Below are 18,998 nucleotides of genomic sequence, written 5' to 3'. Positions count from 1 at the left end.
AAAAAAAAATATATATATATATATATATATATAGAAATTGTTTTATGTCAATCAATCAGTTTTTTTCTTTTGTTTTACAACTAATGGGGAAGTTCTTATGTGATATGCATTGTACTAAATGCTTTTTAAAAATCTATTATCCTGTTTTTAAAATCTTCTTAGTAGTCTCGTAAAGTAAGGTATTCTTGTTGTGTAAAAGAAGGAACCAAAGGCCCATTGGTTAAGAAACTTGTCTGAGGTCATGTAGTCAGTGACAGCCAGGCCCTGATTCCAACTCAGGTCAGAATGACTCCAAGTGTGCATCTTTTACTGAATTGTCTTGCCTCCTAGTATTGTTGTAATATTTTTGCTTTCATGATTTTGTGAATTATATGACTTCCCAGCTACTCCTAGGTTAAATCGGCTTTTATGGACCAGCCTAGCCTAGAAGCCCAGCCAGAACCTTTACCATGATTCTCATGGGAACATACATTTCCAGTTCATGTACTGGCTTACAAATGAACTTTTAGAAGAACACATATTCCTAGTTGTTGAGGTTCAAAATCACCTTGTGTAAAACTGGATTCAGTCCTAGCCTTTTCTCCTCGTGACATTTTTAGCTCCTGTCTCAGCTTCCCCATGTGTCAGTGATACCACTATTTTTATATTTTTCTAATCTGGAAACCTTGGAATTGTAATCTTTTCTGGCTTCTTTGTGAACAGTACACACAGTCTGTTTGTCATTAAAGCTTGCAGTTCTCATTTAAGCTCCCTTTCAGTTTGTCCAATAATATTCCATTCCCACTATAGCCACACTAGGTTCCAGGTACTTCTCATCTTCTTCCCTCCCTCCTCCCTTGTTTCCCTCCCCCCATTCCAGAAACAATCGTTGAGCACCTAACCTGAACCAGGCACCTAATTTGAACCAGGCATTCCTCGAAGCATTATCCCAGCCCTGCTACCATCTGTGTGGACTCAACATCACCATTTTTTAACTATGATTCCTTCTCTCTTGAATGGGATTAGTTATCCTTGCCTTATCTCAAGATTAAGGATCTAAAGGATACATACATGAAAGTATAAGAAAACTGAAATATATACAAATTTAAGGTACCAACATACTGCAGTTGTGTGATTTAGGATTGAGAGTAAAAAATGATAACTTTTGAATAAATCATAAATGTTCTGTTGCCCATCTGAAATATTGTTATTCTACTTGGCAGACAATGGTACATGGACTCAGCTCTGGTTGGTGTCAGATTATCATGAGCATGGATCCCTTTTTGATTACTTGAACAGATACACAGTTACTGTGGAAGGAATGATAAAACTCGCTCTGTCCACAGCAAGTGGACTTGCCCATCTTCACATGGAGATAGTTGGTACCCAAGGTAACTCAAAGCAATCCTGTTATTTAAGCTTTAAATTCCCATGGATCTAATGTCTGTTCAGAAAATTTTTGCAAGAAGTCAGCTTAATTGGAGATATTTAAAATGAGTTTTTAGATGAGAATATTTTACCTTTCTGTTGAAAATCTAAGGTGGAGTTATGAATCTGGGAATTTGTTCAGAGATTCTCCAGTCATTGTAACAATACTGATATTTTTGTAAGTTCTTAAAAGTAGTAGCGCTTAGTCTTTCTTGTGATTTTTGAGGATCTTGATTTTGGAATTTAGTTTATGTGCAGTACCATATGAAATGTGAAAAAGCTTTGTAAACATCAACATGCTACATAAATGTTATCTGGCTATCTAATAATTATATTTGACCCTAGGATAAGGAGACTGCATGAGACAGTTTTACAGTTGAAAAATTGAATACTAAGTTTATGAAATTTTTATGCTTTGATTTTTGTGCCATATATCAGATGCCAATATATTCTCTGCTCTAATGATTATCCACTTGCTACCTGATGACTCCCCCACTCCCAACTTTACAACACACATGCTGTTTTACTATCTCAGCCAGCCCCATCTTTGTAAATTTTATTACTGTTGATTATAACAGCTTTATTGAGTTATAATTTACCCATCTGGTATACAATTCAATGGTTTTTAGTATATTCACAGAGTTGTACAGCTATCACCACAATCAGTTTTAGAACATTTTCATCATCTTAAAAGAACCCTGTAGTTCTTAGCAGTCATTCCCCATTTCCCCCCAAACTCTTTAGCCTTAGGCAACCTCTAATATACTTTCCATCTTATAGATTTGCTTATTCTGGACATAGCATACAAAAGGAATCATACAATATGTGATCTTTTGTGACTGGCTTCTTTCTCTTAGTGTATTTTCAAGGTTCATCCATGCTGCAGCATTTATCAGCAATTCATTCTTTTTTAGGGCTGAGTAATATTTCATTTATTTTTATGGCTGAGTAATATTTCATTGTATGGATATACCACATTTTGGGTATCCATTCATCAGTGATGGACATATGGGTTGTTTCCACTTTGGGCTGTTATGAATAATGCTGCTATGAACATTGTTGTACAAGTTTTTGTGTGGACATGTTTCTAGTTCTCTTGGATATATACCTGGGAGTGGAATTACTGGATCATATAGTTACTCTAAAGATTTGTGAAACTGCCAGACTGTTTTTTCCAAGTGCCTGTATTATGTTACATTTGCATAAGCAGTCTCTGAGGGTTCCAAGTTTTCCACATTGTAATTATTATTTTTTAATTTTAATTATTTTAAAATTATTAAAAAAATTTTTTTCCCATTTTAGTAAGAAGACTTCTAGATTAAAATACATAGTCCCTGCATAGTACAACTTTTTCTAGTGGTATTAAGGTATTATACATTTAATAAGTATATTCCAGTTGATAGACAAAGGAAGTGATTGAAATTCTTGGTTCTTGAATTCAAATGTCAGTGGCTAGGATTCCTGTAAAAAATTCATAGGGTATCAACAAACTAGTATCTGTATCCCCCAGTCTTTGAGTATTAGACTTACATTTTTTGAGCATCATCCATTTTCTTTGAAGAAATGTAATTTCAGCAACTTTTTGTATAATGATTCACTTAAGGTGGTTTAGTAATGGCCCAGGTATTGCGGTGATGGGGGTTGAAATGCTTCGACACTGGGATGGGAGGAGAAGCTTTTGAACCTAAAAGTGAGATTTGTGATTGGTATTACCCTTTAAGCAACCATGTTTAATTTTTTTCTTTCTTTAGGAAAACCAGCCATTGCTCATAGGGATTTGAAATCAAAGAATATCTTGGTAAAGAAGAATGGAACTTGCTGTATTGCAGACTTGGGACTGGCAGTAAGACATGATTCAGCCACAGATACAATTGATATTGCTCCAAACCACAGAGTGGGAACAAAAAGGTATACTTATGGCTACACAGTGATTAATATGTTTTGAAATTGACTTCTTTTCCTTCTCATTTCTAGATACATATCTTTTCTGAAACTCGACCTTGTACTTTATTAGATTGCTCACAGGTAGAAGATCTCATGGTCTTGCCTGCCCTGAAACCAAGGTTACCTGACTTTAAAAGGTAACTGCTGATGAAAGGTGGCCTTTCCAGAAAATATTACTGTTAGTTATCATAATAATAGCTAATGTTTATGGGGTACTTACTATGTGCCAATCATTTTAATGGGTCTTTTATGTATATCATTTATTGTTCTCTTCAAATGTGCTGTAGTTAGCCCAACTGTTTTCATATTTTTATTTCCTGAAAACATGCCTTTCTCTCTTCAAACTTTCCCATGTGCTGTATCCTAGAGCATACTTTCTGCTTTTATTTCCTTCCCTAGCTTGTACTTAGTCTTCCTTTCTCATAGAAATCCTTTTCTGGACTGTTAGATGTCCTTGGCAAGGGCCCTCACTGCATGCTAAACTTGGACCATTGAGGCACTTAGCACATTATAACTGTCCATTTATTTGTCTGTATATTCCATTGGATCATAAGCTGCTTGAGAGCAGCCTTGTATTCCCAGCATGCATCACAGTGCCTAATACATAGTAAGTCCTCAATAAATATTTGTTGAGTCTATGAGTGCTCAAAGGACCTAATTAGGTAGGTATCACTACCCTCAATTCAGAGATGAGGAAAACACCTTGTGGAGGTTAAGTAATGTGTCCAAGCTGAAGAGCCGAGATTTGATCCTGGGCCTTTCTCACCCAAAAGGCTTTGCTCTGTGTATCACACAGCATTTGCCACCACATATCTTCAAACTGCTACCTTGGACTTGAATAGAGCCAATATTCTATCTCAGTCGTGTTTGTGACTTATGGATTCAACAGGGACTCCCAGATCTCTTGACTCCATGTTCCAGGCAGTGGTTGCTGCAGGTCTTTGTGAGTCCTAGGACTTTTGAAGCCTCAGAACTGTGCAAGGTGGTATCAATAGGAGAACTGGCATTCATTTTTATCTATTATTTTGTTCCTGGAGTATGTCTTTGTCTTTCCTTTTATCCTATATTAGTGAGAAGACGTCTAGATTAAAATATAGTACATAGCCAAGTAGGTAGTGTACATTAGGACACCTAGGATAGTCAGTTATTACGTGTGGGTCCCTGGAAACTTAGATCATAAGGCAGATAGCATAAAATGGCTGTTTCAGCTTTTCATGGGATTTGGTTGACATCATTAATTTGCAAACCAGTTGGGATATTTAATGTTTTTCTTGAGTCTAATATGATCTCAGTTGTGTGTGGAAGCTTGAGCTTCAGAGATCAGACCCAGGGAGAGGACAGGGGTGGGCTGTGTAGAAACAGTCTGAAGGGGCTGGAGGCTGGTGCAACTGACTGCACCTGAAGTTATACACAGAGGAAGCCTGGGCTGCCTTAGAGGCCAGGTGCCATTGTGTGGGCAACGCATGAGGGGAGGGTTGGGACCTGCCATTACAGCCTTTTTCCTGGCATGAGCTCTCAGGCAGCAGGACACAGCCTACACAAACTCCTGGAGCAGTCATGATACATACCCCACCCCCCAACCCCAGGCTTCAGGAGCGATCGATCGTGAGCTGCCTCTGCTCACCTCATGTGCTCTGGGGACACACGTGAGCTGCCACCACCACCACCAATCCCAGGACCAGGCCGCCACATCTGCACACCCTCTATCAAGGGGATAACTGCCAGCACATGCTGAGGAAAGAGGTGACAGGCATCCATACTAAAAACAGTCCTTGCACCAAAAGTATTAAACTCACACAAGGTACACAGGGACACCCCCACATATAAACAGTCTTCCAAGATCACCATCGATAACTGTTTCTCCTAAACTCACAGAATAAGAGAAATACAAGTAAAGTGAAGAAGCAGAGGAACCACTCCCAGTTAAAAGACCATTAGAATTCCCCTGAAAGAACAAACAATGAAACAGACCTCTTCGGTCTAGGGGACACTGATTTCAAAAAGGAAATAGTGAAAATACTGAAGGAATTAAGAAAGGCTATCAACAGCAATACAGAGTACTATAAAAAGGAACTAGAAACCATAAAGAGGAACCAAGAAAAATTAGAAGAAAACTCACTTGCTGAGACAAAAACTAAAGGCAATGAATAGCAGAATAAATAATTGAGAAGAACGAGTAAGTGACCTGGAAGATAGAATATGGAAATCACCCAATCAGGATGGCAGACAGACAAATGTAAAAAAGAGACCTATGGAATAATATAAAGCATGCCAATCTAGGCATAATAGGGATTCCAGAAGGGGAAGAAAGAGAAAAGGGGATCAAAAATGTATTTGAAGAAATTATGACTGAAAAATTCCCAAACCTAAGGAAGGAAACAGATAACCAAGTACAGGAAGCACAGAGGGTCCCAAACAAGGTGAACCCAAACAGATCTATACGACGACCTATTATAATAAAAATGGCAGAAGTTAAAGAGAGGATTCTAAAGGCAGCAAGAGAAGAACAGAGTTAATTACAAGGGATCCCCTATAAAGTTATCAGCTGATTTCTCTACAGAAATGCTGCAGGCAAGAAGGGAGTGGCAAGATACATTCAAAGTCCTGAAATGGAAAAGTCTGCAACCTAGGGTACTCTACCCAGCAAGATTATCATTGAGAATAGAAGGAGAGAGAAAGAATTTCTCAGATAAGCAAAAAACTAAAAGAATACAGCCGTACTAAAGCTATCCTACAGGGAATATTGAAAGGTCTTCTCTAAATAGAAAAGGAGTAACAGTCTATAGGGAAGAGAAAATCACAATTGGAAAGCAAATTACCTAAATAAGCCAGTACACACACAGATTAAAAAAAAAAATTCTGTGAAAATGATGGTAACCACAATGAACAGCAAAAGGATGAACATGAAGATGTAAAAGAGGACATCAAACTCATAAAATGTGGGGAAGGAGGGTAAGAAAATGTAGATTTTGGTTTTTTTCACTTCCTAGATGTGTTTGAGCCTGTATGACTACCAGTCTAAGGCAAGTAGATATAGGACGGGGTTAACATATTTCAGAAACAGAGTAAACACAAATCAAAAACATACAGTAGATTAACAGAAACAAAAAAGAAGAGAACATAAGTGTAATACAAGAGAAAATCATCATCAAATCACAAAAGGAGAAATAATAGAAAAGGACAAAGAAGAAATATAAAATCAACAGGAAAACAAGGTCAAAATGGCAATGAATAACATATCTATCAATAGCTACTTAAATGCCAATGGACTAAATGCTCCAGTCAAAAGACACAGAGTAGTAAGCTTCTGCACAGCAAAGGAAACCATAAACAAAATGAAAAAACAGCCACAGAATGGTAGAAAATATTTGCAAACTGTGCAATGGACAAGGGCTTAGTCTCTAAAATTTACAAACAGCTCATATGGCTAACTATCAAAAAAAAAGCAACCCAATCAAAAAATGGGTGGAAGACCTAAATTGATATTTCTCCAGAGAAGACATACAGATGGCCAAGAGGCACATGAAAAGATGCTCAGCTAATTATTAGAGAAAAGCAAATCAAAACTACAATGAGGTATCACCTCACACCAGTCAGAATGGCCATCATCAAAAAAATCTACAAACCATAAATGCTGGAGAGGATGTGGAGAAAAGGGAACCCTCCTACACTGTTGGTGGGAATGTAAATTGGTACAACCACCATGGAGAACAGTATGGAGGTTCCCTAAAAAACTAAAAATAGAACTACTATATGATCCAGCAATCTCACTCCTGGGCATATATCTGAGAAAACCATGATTCAAAAAGATACATGCATCCCAGTGTTCATTGCAGCACTATTTAAAATAGCCAAGACATGGAAGCAGTCTAAATGTCCATTGACAGAAGAATGGGTAAAGAAGATGTGGGGTGTGTGTGTGTGTGTGTGTGTACACACACACATATATGTATATATACGTATACACACACACACACAATGGACCATTACTTAGCCATTAAAAAGAATGAAATAATGCCATTTGCAGCAACATGGATGGACCTAGAGATTATCATACTAAGTGAGTAAGTCAGACAGAAAAAGACAAATATCATATGATATCACTTACATGTGCAATTAAAAAAATGATACAAATGAACTTATTTACAAAGTAGAAACAGACTCCCAGACTTAGAAAACAAATTTATGGTTACCAAAGGGGAAAGGTAGGGGGGGGAGTGATAAATCAGGAAGTTGGGATTAACATATACACAATACTATATGTAAAACAGATAATCAATAAGAGCCTACTGTGTAGCACAAGGAACTCTGTGATAACCTATATGGGTAAAGAATCTGAAAAAGAATGGATATATATATATATATATATAAACTGAACCACTTTGCTGTACACCTGAAACTAACACAACATTGTAAATCAGCTATACCCAAGTATAAAATAAAAAATTAAATTAAAAAATAGGAATAAAAATATATTCTCAAAAAGATCTCTGAACATCCTGTGGTAAACCATAATGGAAAAGAATATGAGAAGGAATATATATATATATATAAATATATAAAATGTATATCTGAATCACTTTGCTGTACAGTAGAAATTAACACAACATTGTAAATCAACAATACTTGAATAAAATAAATTTTTTTAAATAGAAAAAAAGAGTGGCAGATTTGATAGAAAAAAACAAGAGCCTACAATATGCTGCCTACAAGACACCCACTTAGGGCAAAGGACACACATAGGTTGAAAGTGAGGGGATGGAAAAAGATTTCATGCAAATGAAAATGAAAAGAAAGGGGAGGTTGCAATACTCATATCAGACAAAACAGACTCAAAGCCCATAAAGAAAGATAGAGGAGGACACTATATAATGATAAAAGGATCAATACAGGAAGAGGATTTTATTCTTGACAACATATATGCACCTAATAATATAGGAGTACCTAAATACATAAAACAAATACTAACAGACATAAAGGGAGAAACTGATGGGAATACAATAATAGTAGGAGACTTTAACACCCCATTCACATCAATGGACATATCTTCTAGCCAGAAAATCAGTAAGGCAACAGAGATCCTAAATGGCACAATAGAACAGTTAGGCTTAATTGACATTTTCAGGACATTAAAAACCCAGAATAAACATTCTTTTCAAGTGCACATGGAACATTCTCTAGGATTGACCACATTACTAGGGCATAAAACAAGCCTCAACAAATTTAAGAGTATAAAAATTATCTCAAACATCTTTTCTGACCACAGCAGCATGAAACTAGAAATCAACCACAGAAAAGAAATGAGAAAAAAAAAAAAGATTACATGGAAACTCAACAGCATGCTATTAAAAAGCCAATGTCAATGATGAAATCAGAGAGGAAATTTTAAAATACCTTGAGGGACTTCTCTGGTGGTCCAATGGGTAAGGCTCCACACTCCCAATGCAGGGGGTCTGGGTTCAATCCCTGGCCAGGAAACTAGATCCCACATGCATGCTGCAACTAAGAAGTCTGCATGCTATAACTAAGAAGTCCGCAAGCTGCAACTAAGTCTGCATGCCACAACTAAAGATCCTGCGTGCCACAGCTAAGACCCAGCACAGCCAAAATAAATAAAATGAATAAATAAAATAAATATTTTAAAAAATACCTTGAGACAGATGACAATGAAAACACAACTATACAAAATCTATGGTATGGCAGCAAAAGCAGTTCTTAGAAGTTCATAGCAATACAGACCTTGCTCAAAAAACAAGAAAAATCTCAAACATCCTAACCTACTACTTAAAAGAATTAGAAAAAAGGAAAAAGGAGAACAAACAAAACCTGAAAGTAAGCATAAGGAAGGAAGTAATAAAGATCAGAGGGAAAAATAAGATTTTAAATAAAATAGAGATTTTTAAAAAAATAGAAAAAAATCAATACAACCAAGAGCTGGTTCTTTGAAAGGATAATCAAAATTGACAAACCTCTGGCCAGGCTCACCAAGAAGAAAAGAGAGAATCCAAATAAAGTAAATGAAAAAGGAGACATAACAACTGACACTGCAGAAATACAAAAACCATAAGGGAATACTGTGAACAATTAAATGCCAACAAATTTGACAACCTAGAAGAAATGGACAAGTTTCTAGAAACATACAGCCCACCAAAACTGAATCAAAAAGAAATAGATACATACAGCTGATTCACTTTGTTGTAGAGCAGAAACTAACACAACATTGTAAAGCAGTTACATTCCAATAAAAAAATAGATAATTTGAACAGACTGATCATTAGAGGTGAAACAATCTGTAATTTTAAAACTCCCTACAAACAAAAATTCCAGGACCAAATGGCTCCACAGGTGAATTCTACCATACAAAGAAGAGCTTACATTGATCCTTCTAACTCTTCCAAAAATTGAAGAGGAGAGAACACTCCCAAAGACATTCTATGAAGCCACCATTACCCTGATACCAAAACCAGACAAATACACCAGCAAAAAAGAAAATTACAGGCCAATATCATTGATGAATATAGATGCAAAAATTCTCAACAAAATATTAGCAAACTGAATCCAAAACACACAAAAAAGATCATACACCATGACCAAGTGGGATTCATTGCAAGTTCACAAACATGGTTCAACATTCACAAATCAATGTGATACACCACATGAACAAAAAAAAAAGACAAAAACTGCATGATTGTCTCAATAGATGCAGAAAAAGCATTTGACAAAATTCCATTCATGATAAAAAAAACTCTTACCAGTGTGGGTACAGAGGGAACATATCTCAACATAACAAAAGCTATTTATGACAAACCCACAGCCAATATAATACTCAGTGGTGAAAAGCTGAAAGCCTTCCCACTAAAATCTGGAACAAGACAAGGATGTCCACTCTCACCTCTTCTATTCAATCTGGTATTGGTAGTCTTAGCCACAGCAATCAGACAAGAAAAAGAAATAAAAGGTATCCAAATTGGAGGGGAAGAGGTAAAGTTGTCATTATATGCAGATGACATGATTCTACATATAGAAAACCCTGAAGACTCCACACATCGATTACTAGAACTGATAAATGAATTCAGCAAGGTAGCAGGATACAAGATTAACATACAGAAACCGGTTGCATTTCTTTACATTAATAATAAAACATCAGGAAGGGAATGTTAAAAAAAAAAAAAACCTTTCAAAATTGCACCCTCAAAAATAAAAGACTTAGGGGCTTCCCTGGTGGCGCAGTGGTTGAGAGTCTGCCTGCCGATGCAGGGGACACGGGTTCGTGCCCCGGTCCGGGAGGATCCCACATGCTGCAGAGCGGCTAGGCCCATGAGCCATAGCCACTGAGCCTGTGCGTCCGGAGCCTGTGCTCTGCAACAGGAGAGGCCACAACAGTGAGAGGCCCACGTACCACGAAAAAATTAAAAAATAAAATAAAATACTTAGGAATAAACCTGCCCAAGGAGGTGAAAGACTTGAGAACTCTAAAACATTAATAAAGGAAACTGAAGATGATTCAAAGAAATGGAAAGATATCCCATGCACTTGGATTGGAAGAATATTGTTAAAATGGCCATACTACCCAAAGCAATCTACAGATTTAATGCAATCCCTACCAAATTACTCATGACATTTTTCACAGAACTAGAATAATCCTAAAATTTATATGGAACCATAAAAGACCCAGAATTGTCAAAGCAATCCTGAAGAAAAAGAACAAAGCAGGAAGCATAACCCTCCCAGACTTCAGACAATACTACAAAGCTACAGTAATCAAAATAGCATGGTATTGGCACAAAAACAGACATATGGATCAATGTACAGAATAGAGAGCCCAGAGATAAACCCACACCACTACAGTCAATTAATCTTCAACAAAGGAGACAATAATATACAATGGGAAAAAGACTCTCCTTCAGCAAGTGGTGTTGGAAAAGTTGGACAGCTGCATGTAAATTGATGAAGTTAGAACACACCCTCTCACCATACACAAATATAAACTCAAAGTGGCTTAAAGACTTAAACATAAGACATTACACCAAAAACTCCTTGAAGAGATCACAGGCAAAACATTCTCTGACATAAGTCACACCAGTGTTTTCTTAGGTCAGTCTCCCTAGGCAGTAGAAATAAAAACAAACAAATGGGACCTAGTCAAACTTCCAAGCTTTTGCACAGGAAAGGAACCATTAAAAAAATGAAAAGACAAGCTACAGAATGGGAGAAAATATTTGCAAATGATGCGATTGACAAGGGCTTAATTTCCAAAATATACAAACAGCTCATACAACTCAACAACAAAACAACCCAATCGAAAAATGGGCAGAAGACCTAAATGGGCATTTCTCCAGGGAAGAAATACAAATGGCCAATAGGCACATGAAAAGATGCTCAATTTCTCTAATTATTAGAGAAATGCAAATCAAAACTACAGTGAGGTACTACCTCACACTGGTCAGAATGGCCATCATTAAAAACTACAAATAAAAAATGCTGGAGAGAATGTGGAGAAAACGGAACCCTCCACTGTTGGTGGGAATAATGTAAGTTGGTACAGCCACTATGGAGAACAGTATGGAGAAAACTAAAAACAGAATTATCATATGATCCAGCAATCCCATTGCTGGGCATATGTCCAGAAAAAACTGTAATCCAAAAAGATACATGCACCCCTGTGTTCATACCAGCACTATTTACAATAGCCAAAACATGGAAACAACCTAAATGACCATCAACAGATGAATGGATACTGAAGATGTGGTACATAGATACAATGGAATACTGCTCAGCCATGAAAAAGAACAAAATAATGCCATTTGCAGCAACATGGATGCAACTAGAGATTATCAGACTAAGTGAAGCAAATCAGAAATAGAAAGACAAATACCATATGATATCATTTATATGTGGAATCTAAAATATGACACAAATAATCCTATCTACGAAACAGAAACAGATTCAGGGACAAAGAAAACAGACTTGTGGTTGCCAAGGGGGAGGGCGTTGGGAGAAGGATGGAGCAGGAGGTTGGGGTGAGCAGGTGTAAGCTATTATATGTGGGATGGATAAACAGTGTCCTACTGTATAGAACAGAGAACTATATGCAGTATCCTATGATAAACCATAATGGGAAAGAATATTTAAATAAGAAAAAAAATTATATATATATATATATGTGCATAACTGAATTTCTGCTGTATAGCAAAGTGATTAACACAATATTGTAAATCAACTATACTTCAATTAAAATTTTTTTTTTAAAGAACAGCAGAAGCATAGTGAAAAGGGGAAAAGGTTAAAATTAATATTGACCCTCCCCCCACCTCCCCACCCAGGAGTAAAAGGAAGTTTATGCAACAGTTTAAAAGTAATGTCACTATTACATAAAATAAAATGCTGACTTCTTTTTTAGGTACATGGCCCCTGAAGTTCTAGATGATTCCATAAATATGAAACACTTTGAATCCTTCAAACGTGCTGACATCTATGCAATGGGACTAGTATTCTGGGAAATAGCTCGACGATGTTCCATTGGTGGTAAATCTCTCTCCCCTCCCCCAACATTTTGTCATGAACAAGTGGTTCAAGAATTGCCTTTTTTATTGAATGAAATTGTTTACCTGGTGATCACTGAGAGTGCCAGAAAAAATGAAAGAGATAAATGACATGACATGCTTTATCCTAGTGTAGTTTTATCCTAATACACAGCTTTATTCCAGTGTAGTCTTTTTCTATTTCCACTTGGGAAGCAACAGAAACCAACCCCTTGTTATGTTGCAATATAGATATTTAGAATGGATGACTACTTGAGAGACCACCCAGGAAGCTATTTCTAGCATGTACCTGAGTCAGACTGATTTTTTTCCCCCTGAGATTGTGGTTATTTTCTCAATCTTGAGAGCTGGAAATTACATATACGGAATACATATACTGCGTTGCATTACTTTTTTAAAGTAAGTTTGTGTTAGACTGAGCACTTTCAATGTTTACTTGAGAAATAGTCTGTTATCCTTGAGGACCAGGCTCACCAGAGACTAGTGCCTCAGGGTTTTGAGGCGGTGAGGGGTGGAGTAGCAAATAGGACAGGTTATTGACAGATCCAAGTAGAGGAAGGGACTTGCACCTCAGGCTTGCCTTGTAAGATTCACACCTTAGTGATAGAGTGTGTATCCCCGTACCAACTGAGAGGCTGTGCACTTGTAGAATAAAAGGTTTCATTTCTTGTGCATTAGGGTTCTGGGAGAAAATGTCAATCTGGTCATCACAGCTCATAGTTAACCATCATTAAAATAGCCTTTGCTGATCCCATGGCGATACTTAGTTTCAAGGTATGGGCTCAGTACTGACTCAGGGAGGTGGGTTGTTGATGGAGATGTGGATGAGAGACTGCAGTCTGTAAGCTGTGTTCCACTTACCTGATTTAGTAATGGGACACTGTAACAGGACTCTCAGCTGTTCTTTTTCTGTCTGGTCAAAGAATGCTCTGACATTATCTGAGTAAATCCTTCAAAATAGATTTTTTTTTCTCCACCAATGTAGGAATTCATGAAGATTACCAGCTGCCTTATTATGATCTTGTACCTTCTGATCCATCAGTTGAAGAAATGAGAAAAGTTGTTTGTGAACAGAAGTTAAGGCCAAATATTCCAAACAGATGGCAGAGCTGTGAAGTGAGTATTTATTTTGGATACTACACAGTTCTCTAAACTGCTTCTGGTTAGTAAATGGAAATTTGCTACTTTAAGGAAAACAGACATTAAGAATTCCCATTCCTTTATTTTTCATGGCTGTTAAACCAGTGAGTAAAAACAGAATAATTTGTTTTTCATGTTCAATTTTAAGTACATTGAAAGGGCTATGGAACGTTTTCAGTGGCCATTAGTGTATCAGAACAGTGTTTTAGATCTGCCAATGAAACAAGGCTCCTACATTTTAAATTAAAGCTTCCCTTCCATCAGGGTAGCGCAGAATAGTGGGATGAGTGCTGGATGGAATTAGGAGGCCTGTATTCTAGATCAGCCTGGCTGCCATTTCAGAGTCTGACTTTGGGCAAACCACTTCTGTTTTCTGGACCTTAATACGCCTTTTTGTAAAATGAGGGATTTGGATGATTATGAAGATGGTTCAGATGATTTTACATTTTATTCATCTCACTGCCCATATGACTATTCACCAGGAATTTGGGGAAAGTGCTTTCCAGCAGTGTCTGAGTGTCAGCAGTGTCTGAGCTTTTCAATCCCAGCTCTTACAAAAAGTTTTAGAAATATTTTTGTAGTTGTACCTTTAAAGAATTCATAAGAAAAATTTTGTTTAATCTGTCCTTAATTGCTAGCTGTTACTATTATAATACTATTATAATATTGGTGAAACAAAGCATTTCCCTCCAGATTTGATGTTTTGTAGTTTAGGCAGAATAAAAAGCTGGTTACTTAAGTAGTTGATTTTACATCTTAAAATAATGTAGGCCTTAGTAGACACCTTTGACATCAAGAGAGTTCCTTGGCTACCTTCAACCAAATCAAGTATCCAGGCCCAGATAAAATATATTGTGTGCTCACAGAATCTGCATGTTTTAACGAATGGAATTGGGCTAGATCTTGTCTTGTAAAAATTTGATCCTGATACTACAAAGCAGTTACAAATTGGAATTACTCATGCACTCATTCAGTGATTAGAGCAGATTAGTATTAAACAGATGGCTTTTTAAGCATGAAGGAGAGTTAGCAGTTAACATTAAAAATGCACATGCAATTTGCACTTAACTGTCACAGCATGCTGAATTAATGCCATCACTGGCATTTTTGTTTTTTTCTCCATTTGGCTAGTTTTCTCTATGTACTTATCACTAACTCAGTCTTTCACTTTTCTAGGGTTTTACAAATCTCCTCTCAATAGCTGAAACACATCAAGAATTTGAAACTGATAGGATACCTACAGAAGCATCTTCAGAACCCTCTGACTTTTTCCAGTCTGGACTGGTTGTTCTCTAGGCCAGCTTTCATCTTGGGATATCCCTCATCTGTGATTCCCTTTGCCTCTTTTATGGTGAATCCTCCTTCCTGGATCCCACATCTTCCTGTTTCTTGGTTTGCTCATTTCCCCCTCTCTCAGCTTTCTACTCAGATGTTACCTTGTCAGTGAGACATTACCTCTCAACCTATTTAAAATAGCACCTTCCTTCCCTGGCATATTTTATCTCCTTCTCTAAACAATGTTTCTCCTTAGCACTTACCATTGACAGTCCATGTATTTTACTTATTTTATTAATTATATGCTTTAGCCTTCTAGAATATCAGCTTTATGAGAGCAGAAATTTTGTCTGTTAGTTCACTGCTGTTAGTTCCCTAACACCTAGGATGGTTATCTAGTAGACTATAGGCACTCAGTTTGTTGGATGAATTTATGTATGCGCTGGGCCCTTGGTCATTTTTATCTGGAAACAAATGTTCATTTGTAGGGAATTTTCCTCAAGTATTTCCTTGATGTGTTCCTTTCCATTTTCCTCTGTTCTTTTTGTTCAACCCTGGTTATGAATGTAGATGTCCTGAACAGGCATTCTAATTTTCTTATCTTTTCCCTCCTATTATCCATCTCTTTGGGGGGTTTTTCTCAACTTTCTGGGAGATGTATCAGCTTTTACCTTTTGAGTTTTTTATTATTATTATTATTATTCAGGTTTATCTTCTAGTTCTGTAAAGTTTTTCTAAAACCAAACAAAACCCCAAAAATTATCAGTAAGTCCAATATCAGTGTTTTCTTTTATCTCTCTGAGGATATTAGTGATAGATTGTTGATAATGTCTTCTTTCTATACACCTTCTGTTTTCTCCAAGGTGCTTTTTTGTTTGTGTCAACTTCTGCATTTCATATTACTTTCCTCAAATGTTTGATCAAGCTCATACTCTTCATGTATAAAAGGGGCACTGAAAGCTGATGGGAAGCTTTGTGCACACGAATGGAGCTTATCATCATCAACTGTGATGTGAGCGTGATGTAACTGGGTTGCTTCCTTGGGGAACCACTGATGTCAGTCTCTTCAGGCTTTTCCTCTTGGGCGAAAGACTCTTCCAGTCTCTTACCTGGAGGATTATGTAAAGTCAGTGGCCGTGTTTTCGGAAGAAAGTTTATGGTCTTAGCGTTCAGTGTGTTGTCAGTGTGGAACTTCGCCATGTTCCCCAAGACAGAAATCTCAGTTCTACTCTCTCAGGTGCGAACCTCTCGACTTCTGCTGGGGTGGGGGTGGGGCAGTCACCCAGCTGTGTGAGGTTGGGCGGTGGGGCGGGGGGGGGGCGGGCAGCTATCTGGGGTTCTAGCTCCTTTGGCTGATCCTATTTTTAGCCTGAACTCCACCCCAGGGGGACTTGATGCAGTTAATTCCTCACTTCTGGGGGGCATTTCATGGTGAGTCAGGTTCGTTCTTTGCCTTGAACAACTCTGCTTTAGTATTCAGCCTTTTCAGTCTGCAAAGTAAATCACCCCTTGTCCATCTGCTTTCCAGCTCCTGGCACCAGTACCCTGTTGATGGGTATTTAGGTCATTTCTACTCATTTGCTATTACAAGTAACGCTGAAACAGAAATACTTGTATATATGTTATTTAAAAAGAAAATTTACAGGTAAAGATTATTATCCAAATCAGTGAAAAGTGGTACACGCGTTAATGATCTTTCTTGTCTTTTCTTGTAGGCCTTGAGAGTGATGGCTAAAATTATGAGAGAATGTTGGTATGCCAATGGTAGGCTTACAATCTTTCTTGTCTTTTCTTGTAGGCCTTGAGAGTGATGGCTAAAATTATGAGAGAATGTTGGTATGCCAATGGAGCAGCTAGGCTTACAGCTCTGCGGATTAAGAAAACATTATCACAGCTCAGTCAGTAGGAAGGCATCAAAATGTAAATTCTGCGGCTTTGCCTGAACTCTACTTTTTCTTCAGATCTGCTCCTGGGTTTTAATTTGGGAGGTCAGTTGTTCTACCTCACTGAGAGGGAACAGAAGGATATTGCTTCCTTTTGCAACAATGTAATAAGGTCAATTAAAAACGTCCCAGGATTTCTTTGGACCCAGGAAACAGCCATGTGGGGTCCTTTCTGTGCACTATGAACGATTCTTTCCCAGGACAGTTAACAAAATGTTGTGTGGTCTACCTTTATTTTTTATTAACACAAAACGTTTTTTTTAATGATTGCTGGTCTTAACTTTAGGTAACTCTGCTGTGCTGAAGATCATCTTTAAGGGTAAAGGAGCTGAATTGCTGAGTTATATGAAACATTTCTTATTTTTAAAGAAAGTGATTTACTCCTGGTTAGTACATTCTCAGAGGATTCTGAACCACTAAAGAGTTTCCTTGATGCAGACTTTGAATGTACTGTTCTATAATTTTCAGGATCTTAAAACTAACACTTATAAAACTCTTATCTTGAGTCTAAAAATGACCTCATATAGTAGTGAGGAACATAATTTATGCAATTGTATTTTGTATATTATTATTGTTCTTTCACATATTCAGAACATTACATGCCTTCAAAATGGGATTGTACTATACCAGTAAGTGCCACCTCTGTGTCTTTCTAATGGAAATGAGTAGAACTGCTTAAAGTCTGTCTCTGTGTGTGAAAACGTGTAGTGTTTTAATTCAAAAGTTGATTTACCTGGATAACCTAGACTTTTTCTGTTTTGTTTTTTGGAAGAGTTTTTCTGGTATGTCATTTGGTATTCCATTTTGAAAATGCCTTTTTCCTACCAAAATGTGCTTAAACCACTAAAGAAATGAAGTGGCATTAATTGGTAAATTGTTATCATGGTCATGTTTGAATATTCTCACGTCAAGCTTTTGCATTTTAATTGTGTTGTCTAAGTATACTTAAAAAAAATCAAGTGGCACTCTAGATGCTTATAGTACTTTAATTTAAAATCTGTAGCATACAGACTAATTTTTCTAAAAGGGAAAGTTTGTCTAGCTGCTTGTGAAAAGTTGTGTGGCATTCTGTAAGCCATTTTTTTCTTTATCTGATCAAAGACAGTGTTATTTTTTTAAGAAATGAGCTACGTTTAAAATTAGAATATGGTTAATGTTAAATAATAGGCCTTTTCCTTGGAAGGTAAAGGTAGTTAATAATGTGGATAACAGTGTGTGAGAGAGTCACATTTGTTGTGTAGGAGTCAACGTTCTGTGGATTTTCTGTCTTTGTACCTAAGGTTAGAGTTAGTGTGGTTTTGAGGTCTCACTACACTTTAAGGAAGGCAGCTTTTAATTCAGTCTTTCCTTCTCTGTGCAGATACTGCAAATGCCTAATTCACATGGTTATGGAATGAATTCGGTGCACCCTTGATATTTGGGAAAGTGGTAGCTAAGGAATATTCTGAGGAGAGGTTCTCCATTTACAGGTGTTTTTGGTCAAATTAAATGTTTAAAGCAAATTTGTCATGGTCTGTCTTCTCACATTAAGTTGAAACTAGCTTATAATAACTGGTTTTATTTCCAGTGCTAGAAAGTCTGCAAGATTTTTAGTTTTCAAAGTCCTCTTTATCACTGTGATCTTAATCTGGGGGTGGGGGTGGGGAACCTACCATAGCTGTGAGGCAAGACGTCCACCTTATAGTGCTATCAATTTCCTGATGAAAGGGTCAGAATAACCTGTACAGTATTTTGGTAAGAGATAGTG

At 37.1% G+C, this 18,998-nt stretch overlaps 1 protein-coding gene across 1 annotated transcript in view; it reads left to right on the top strand.

Annotated features, from left to right (window-relative positions):
- The window catches only part of TGFBR1 (transforming growth factor beta receptor 1), a 63,807-nt gene extending 46,575 nt beyond the window's left edge, over positions 1-17,232 (top strand). The window contains 5 exon segments of the mRNA XM_007461649.1: positions 1,203-1,370; positions 3,159-3,315; positions 12,752-12,876; positions 13,879-14,009; positions 17,107-17,232. Coding sequence (XP_007461711.1) covers positions 1,203-1,370; positions 3,159-3,315; positions 12,752-12,876; positions 13,879-14,009; positions 17,107-17,232 — 707 coding nt within the window.
- Positions 17,233-18,998: the final 1,766 nt, after the last annotated feature.

Source organism: Lipotes vexillifer, unplaced genomic scaffold (assembly GCF_000442215.2).
Source record: "Lipotes vexillifer unplaced genomic scaffold, Lipotes_vexillifer_v1.1 scaffold809, whole genome shotgun sequence".
In the NCBI taxonomy this organism is placed as follows: domain Eukaryota; kingdom Metazoa; phylum Chordata; class Mammalia; order Artiodactyla; family Lipotidae; genus Lipotes; species Lipotes vexillifer.
This window is presented reverse-complemented; position numbering and strand designations above follow the sequence as displayed.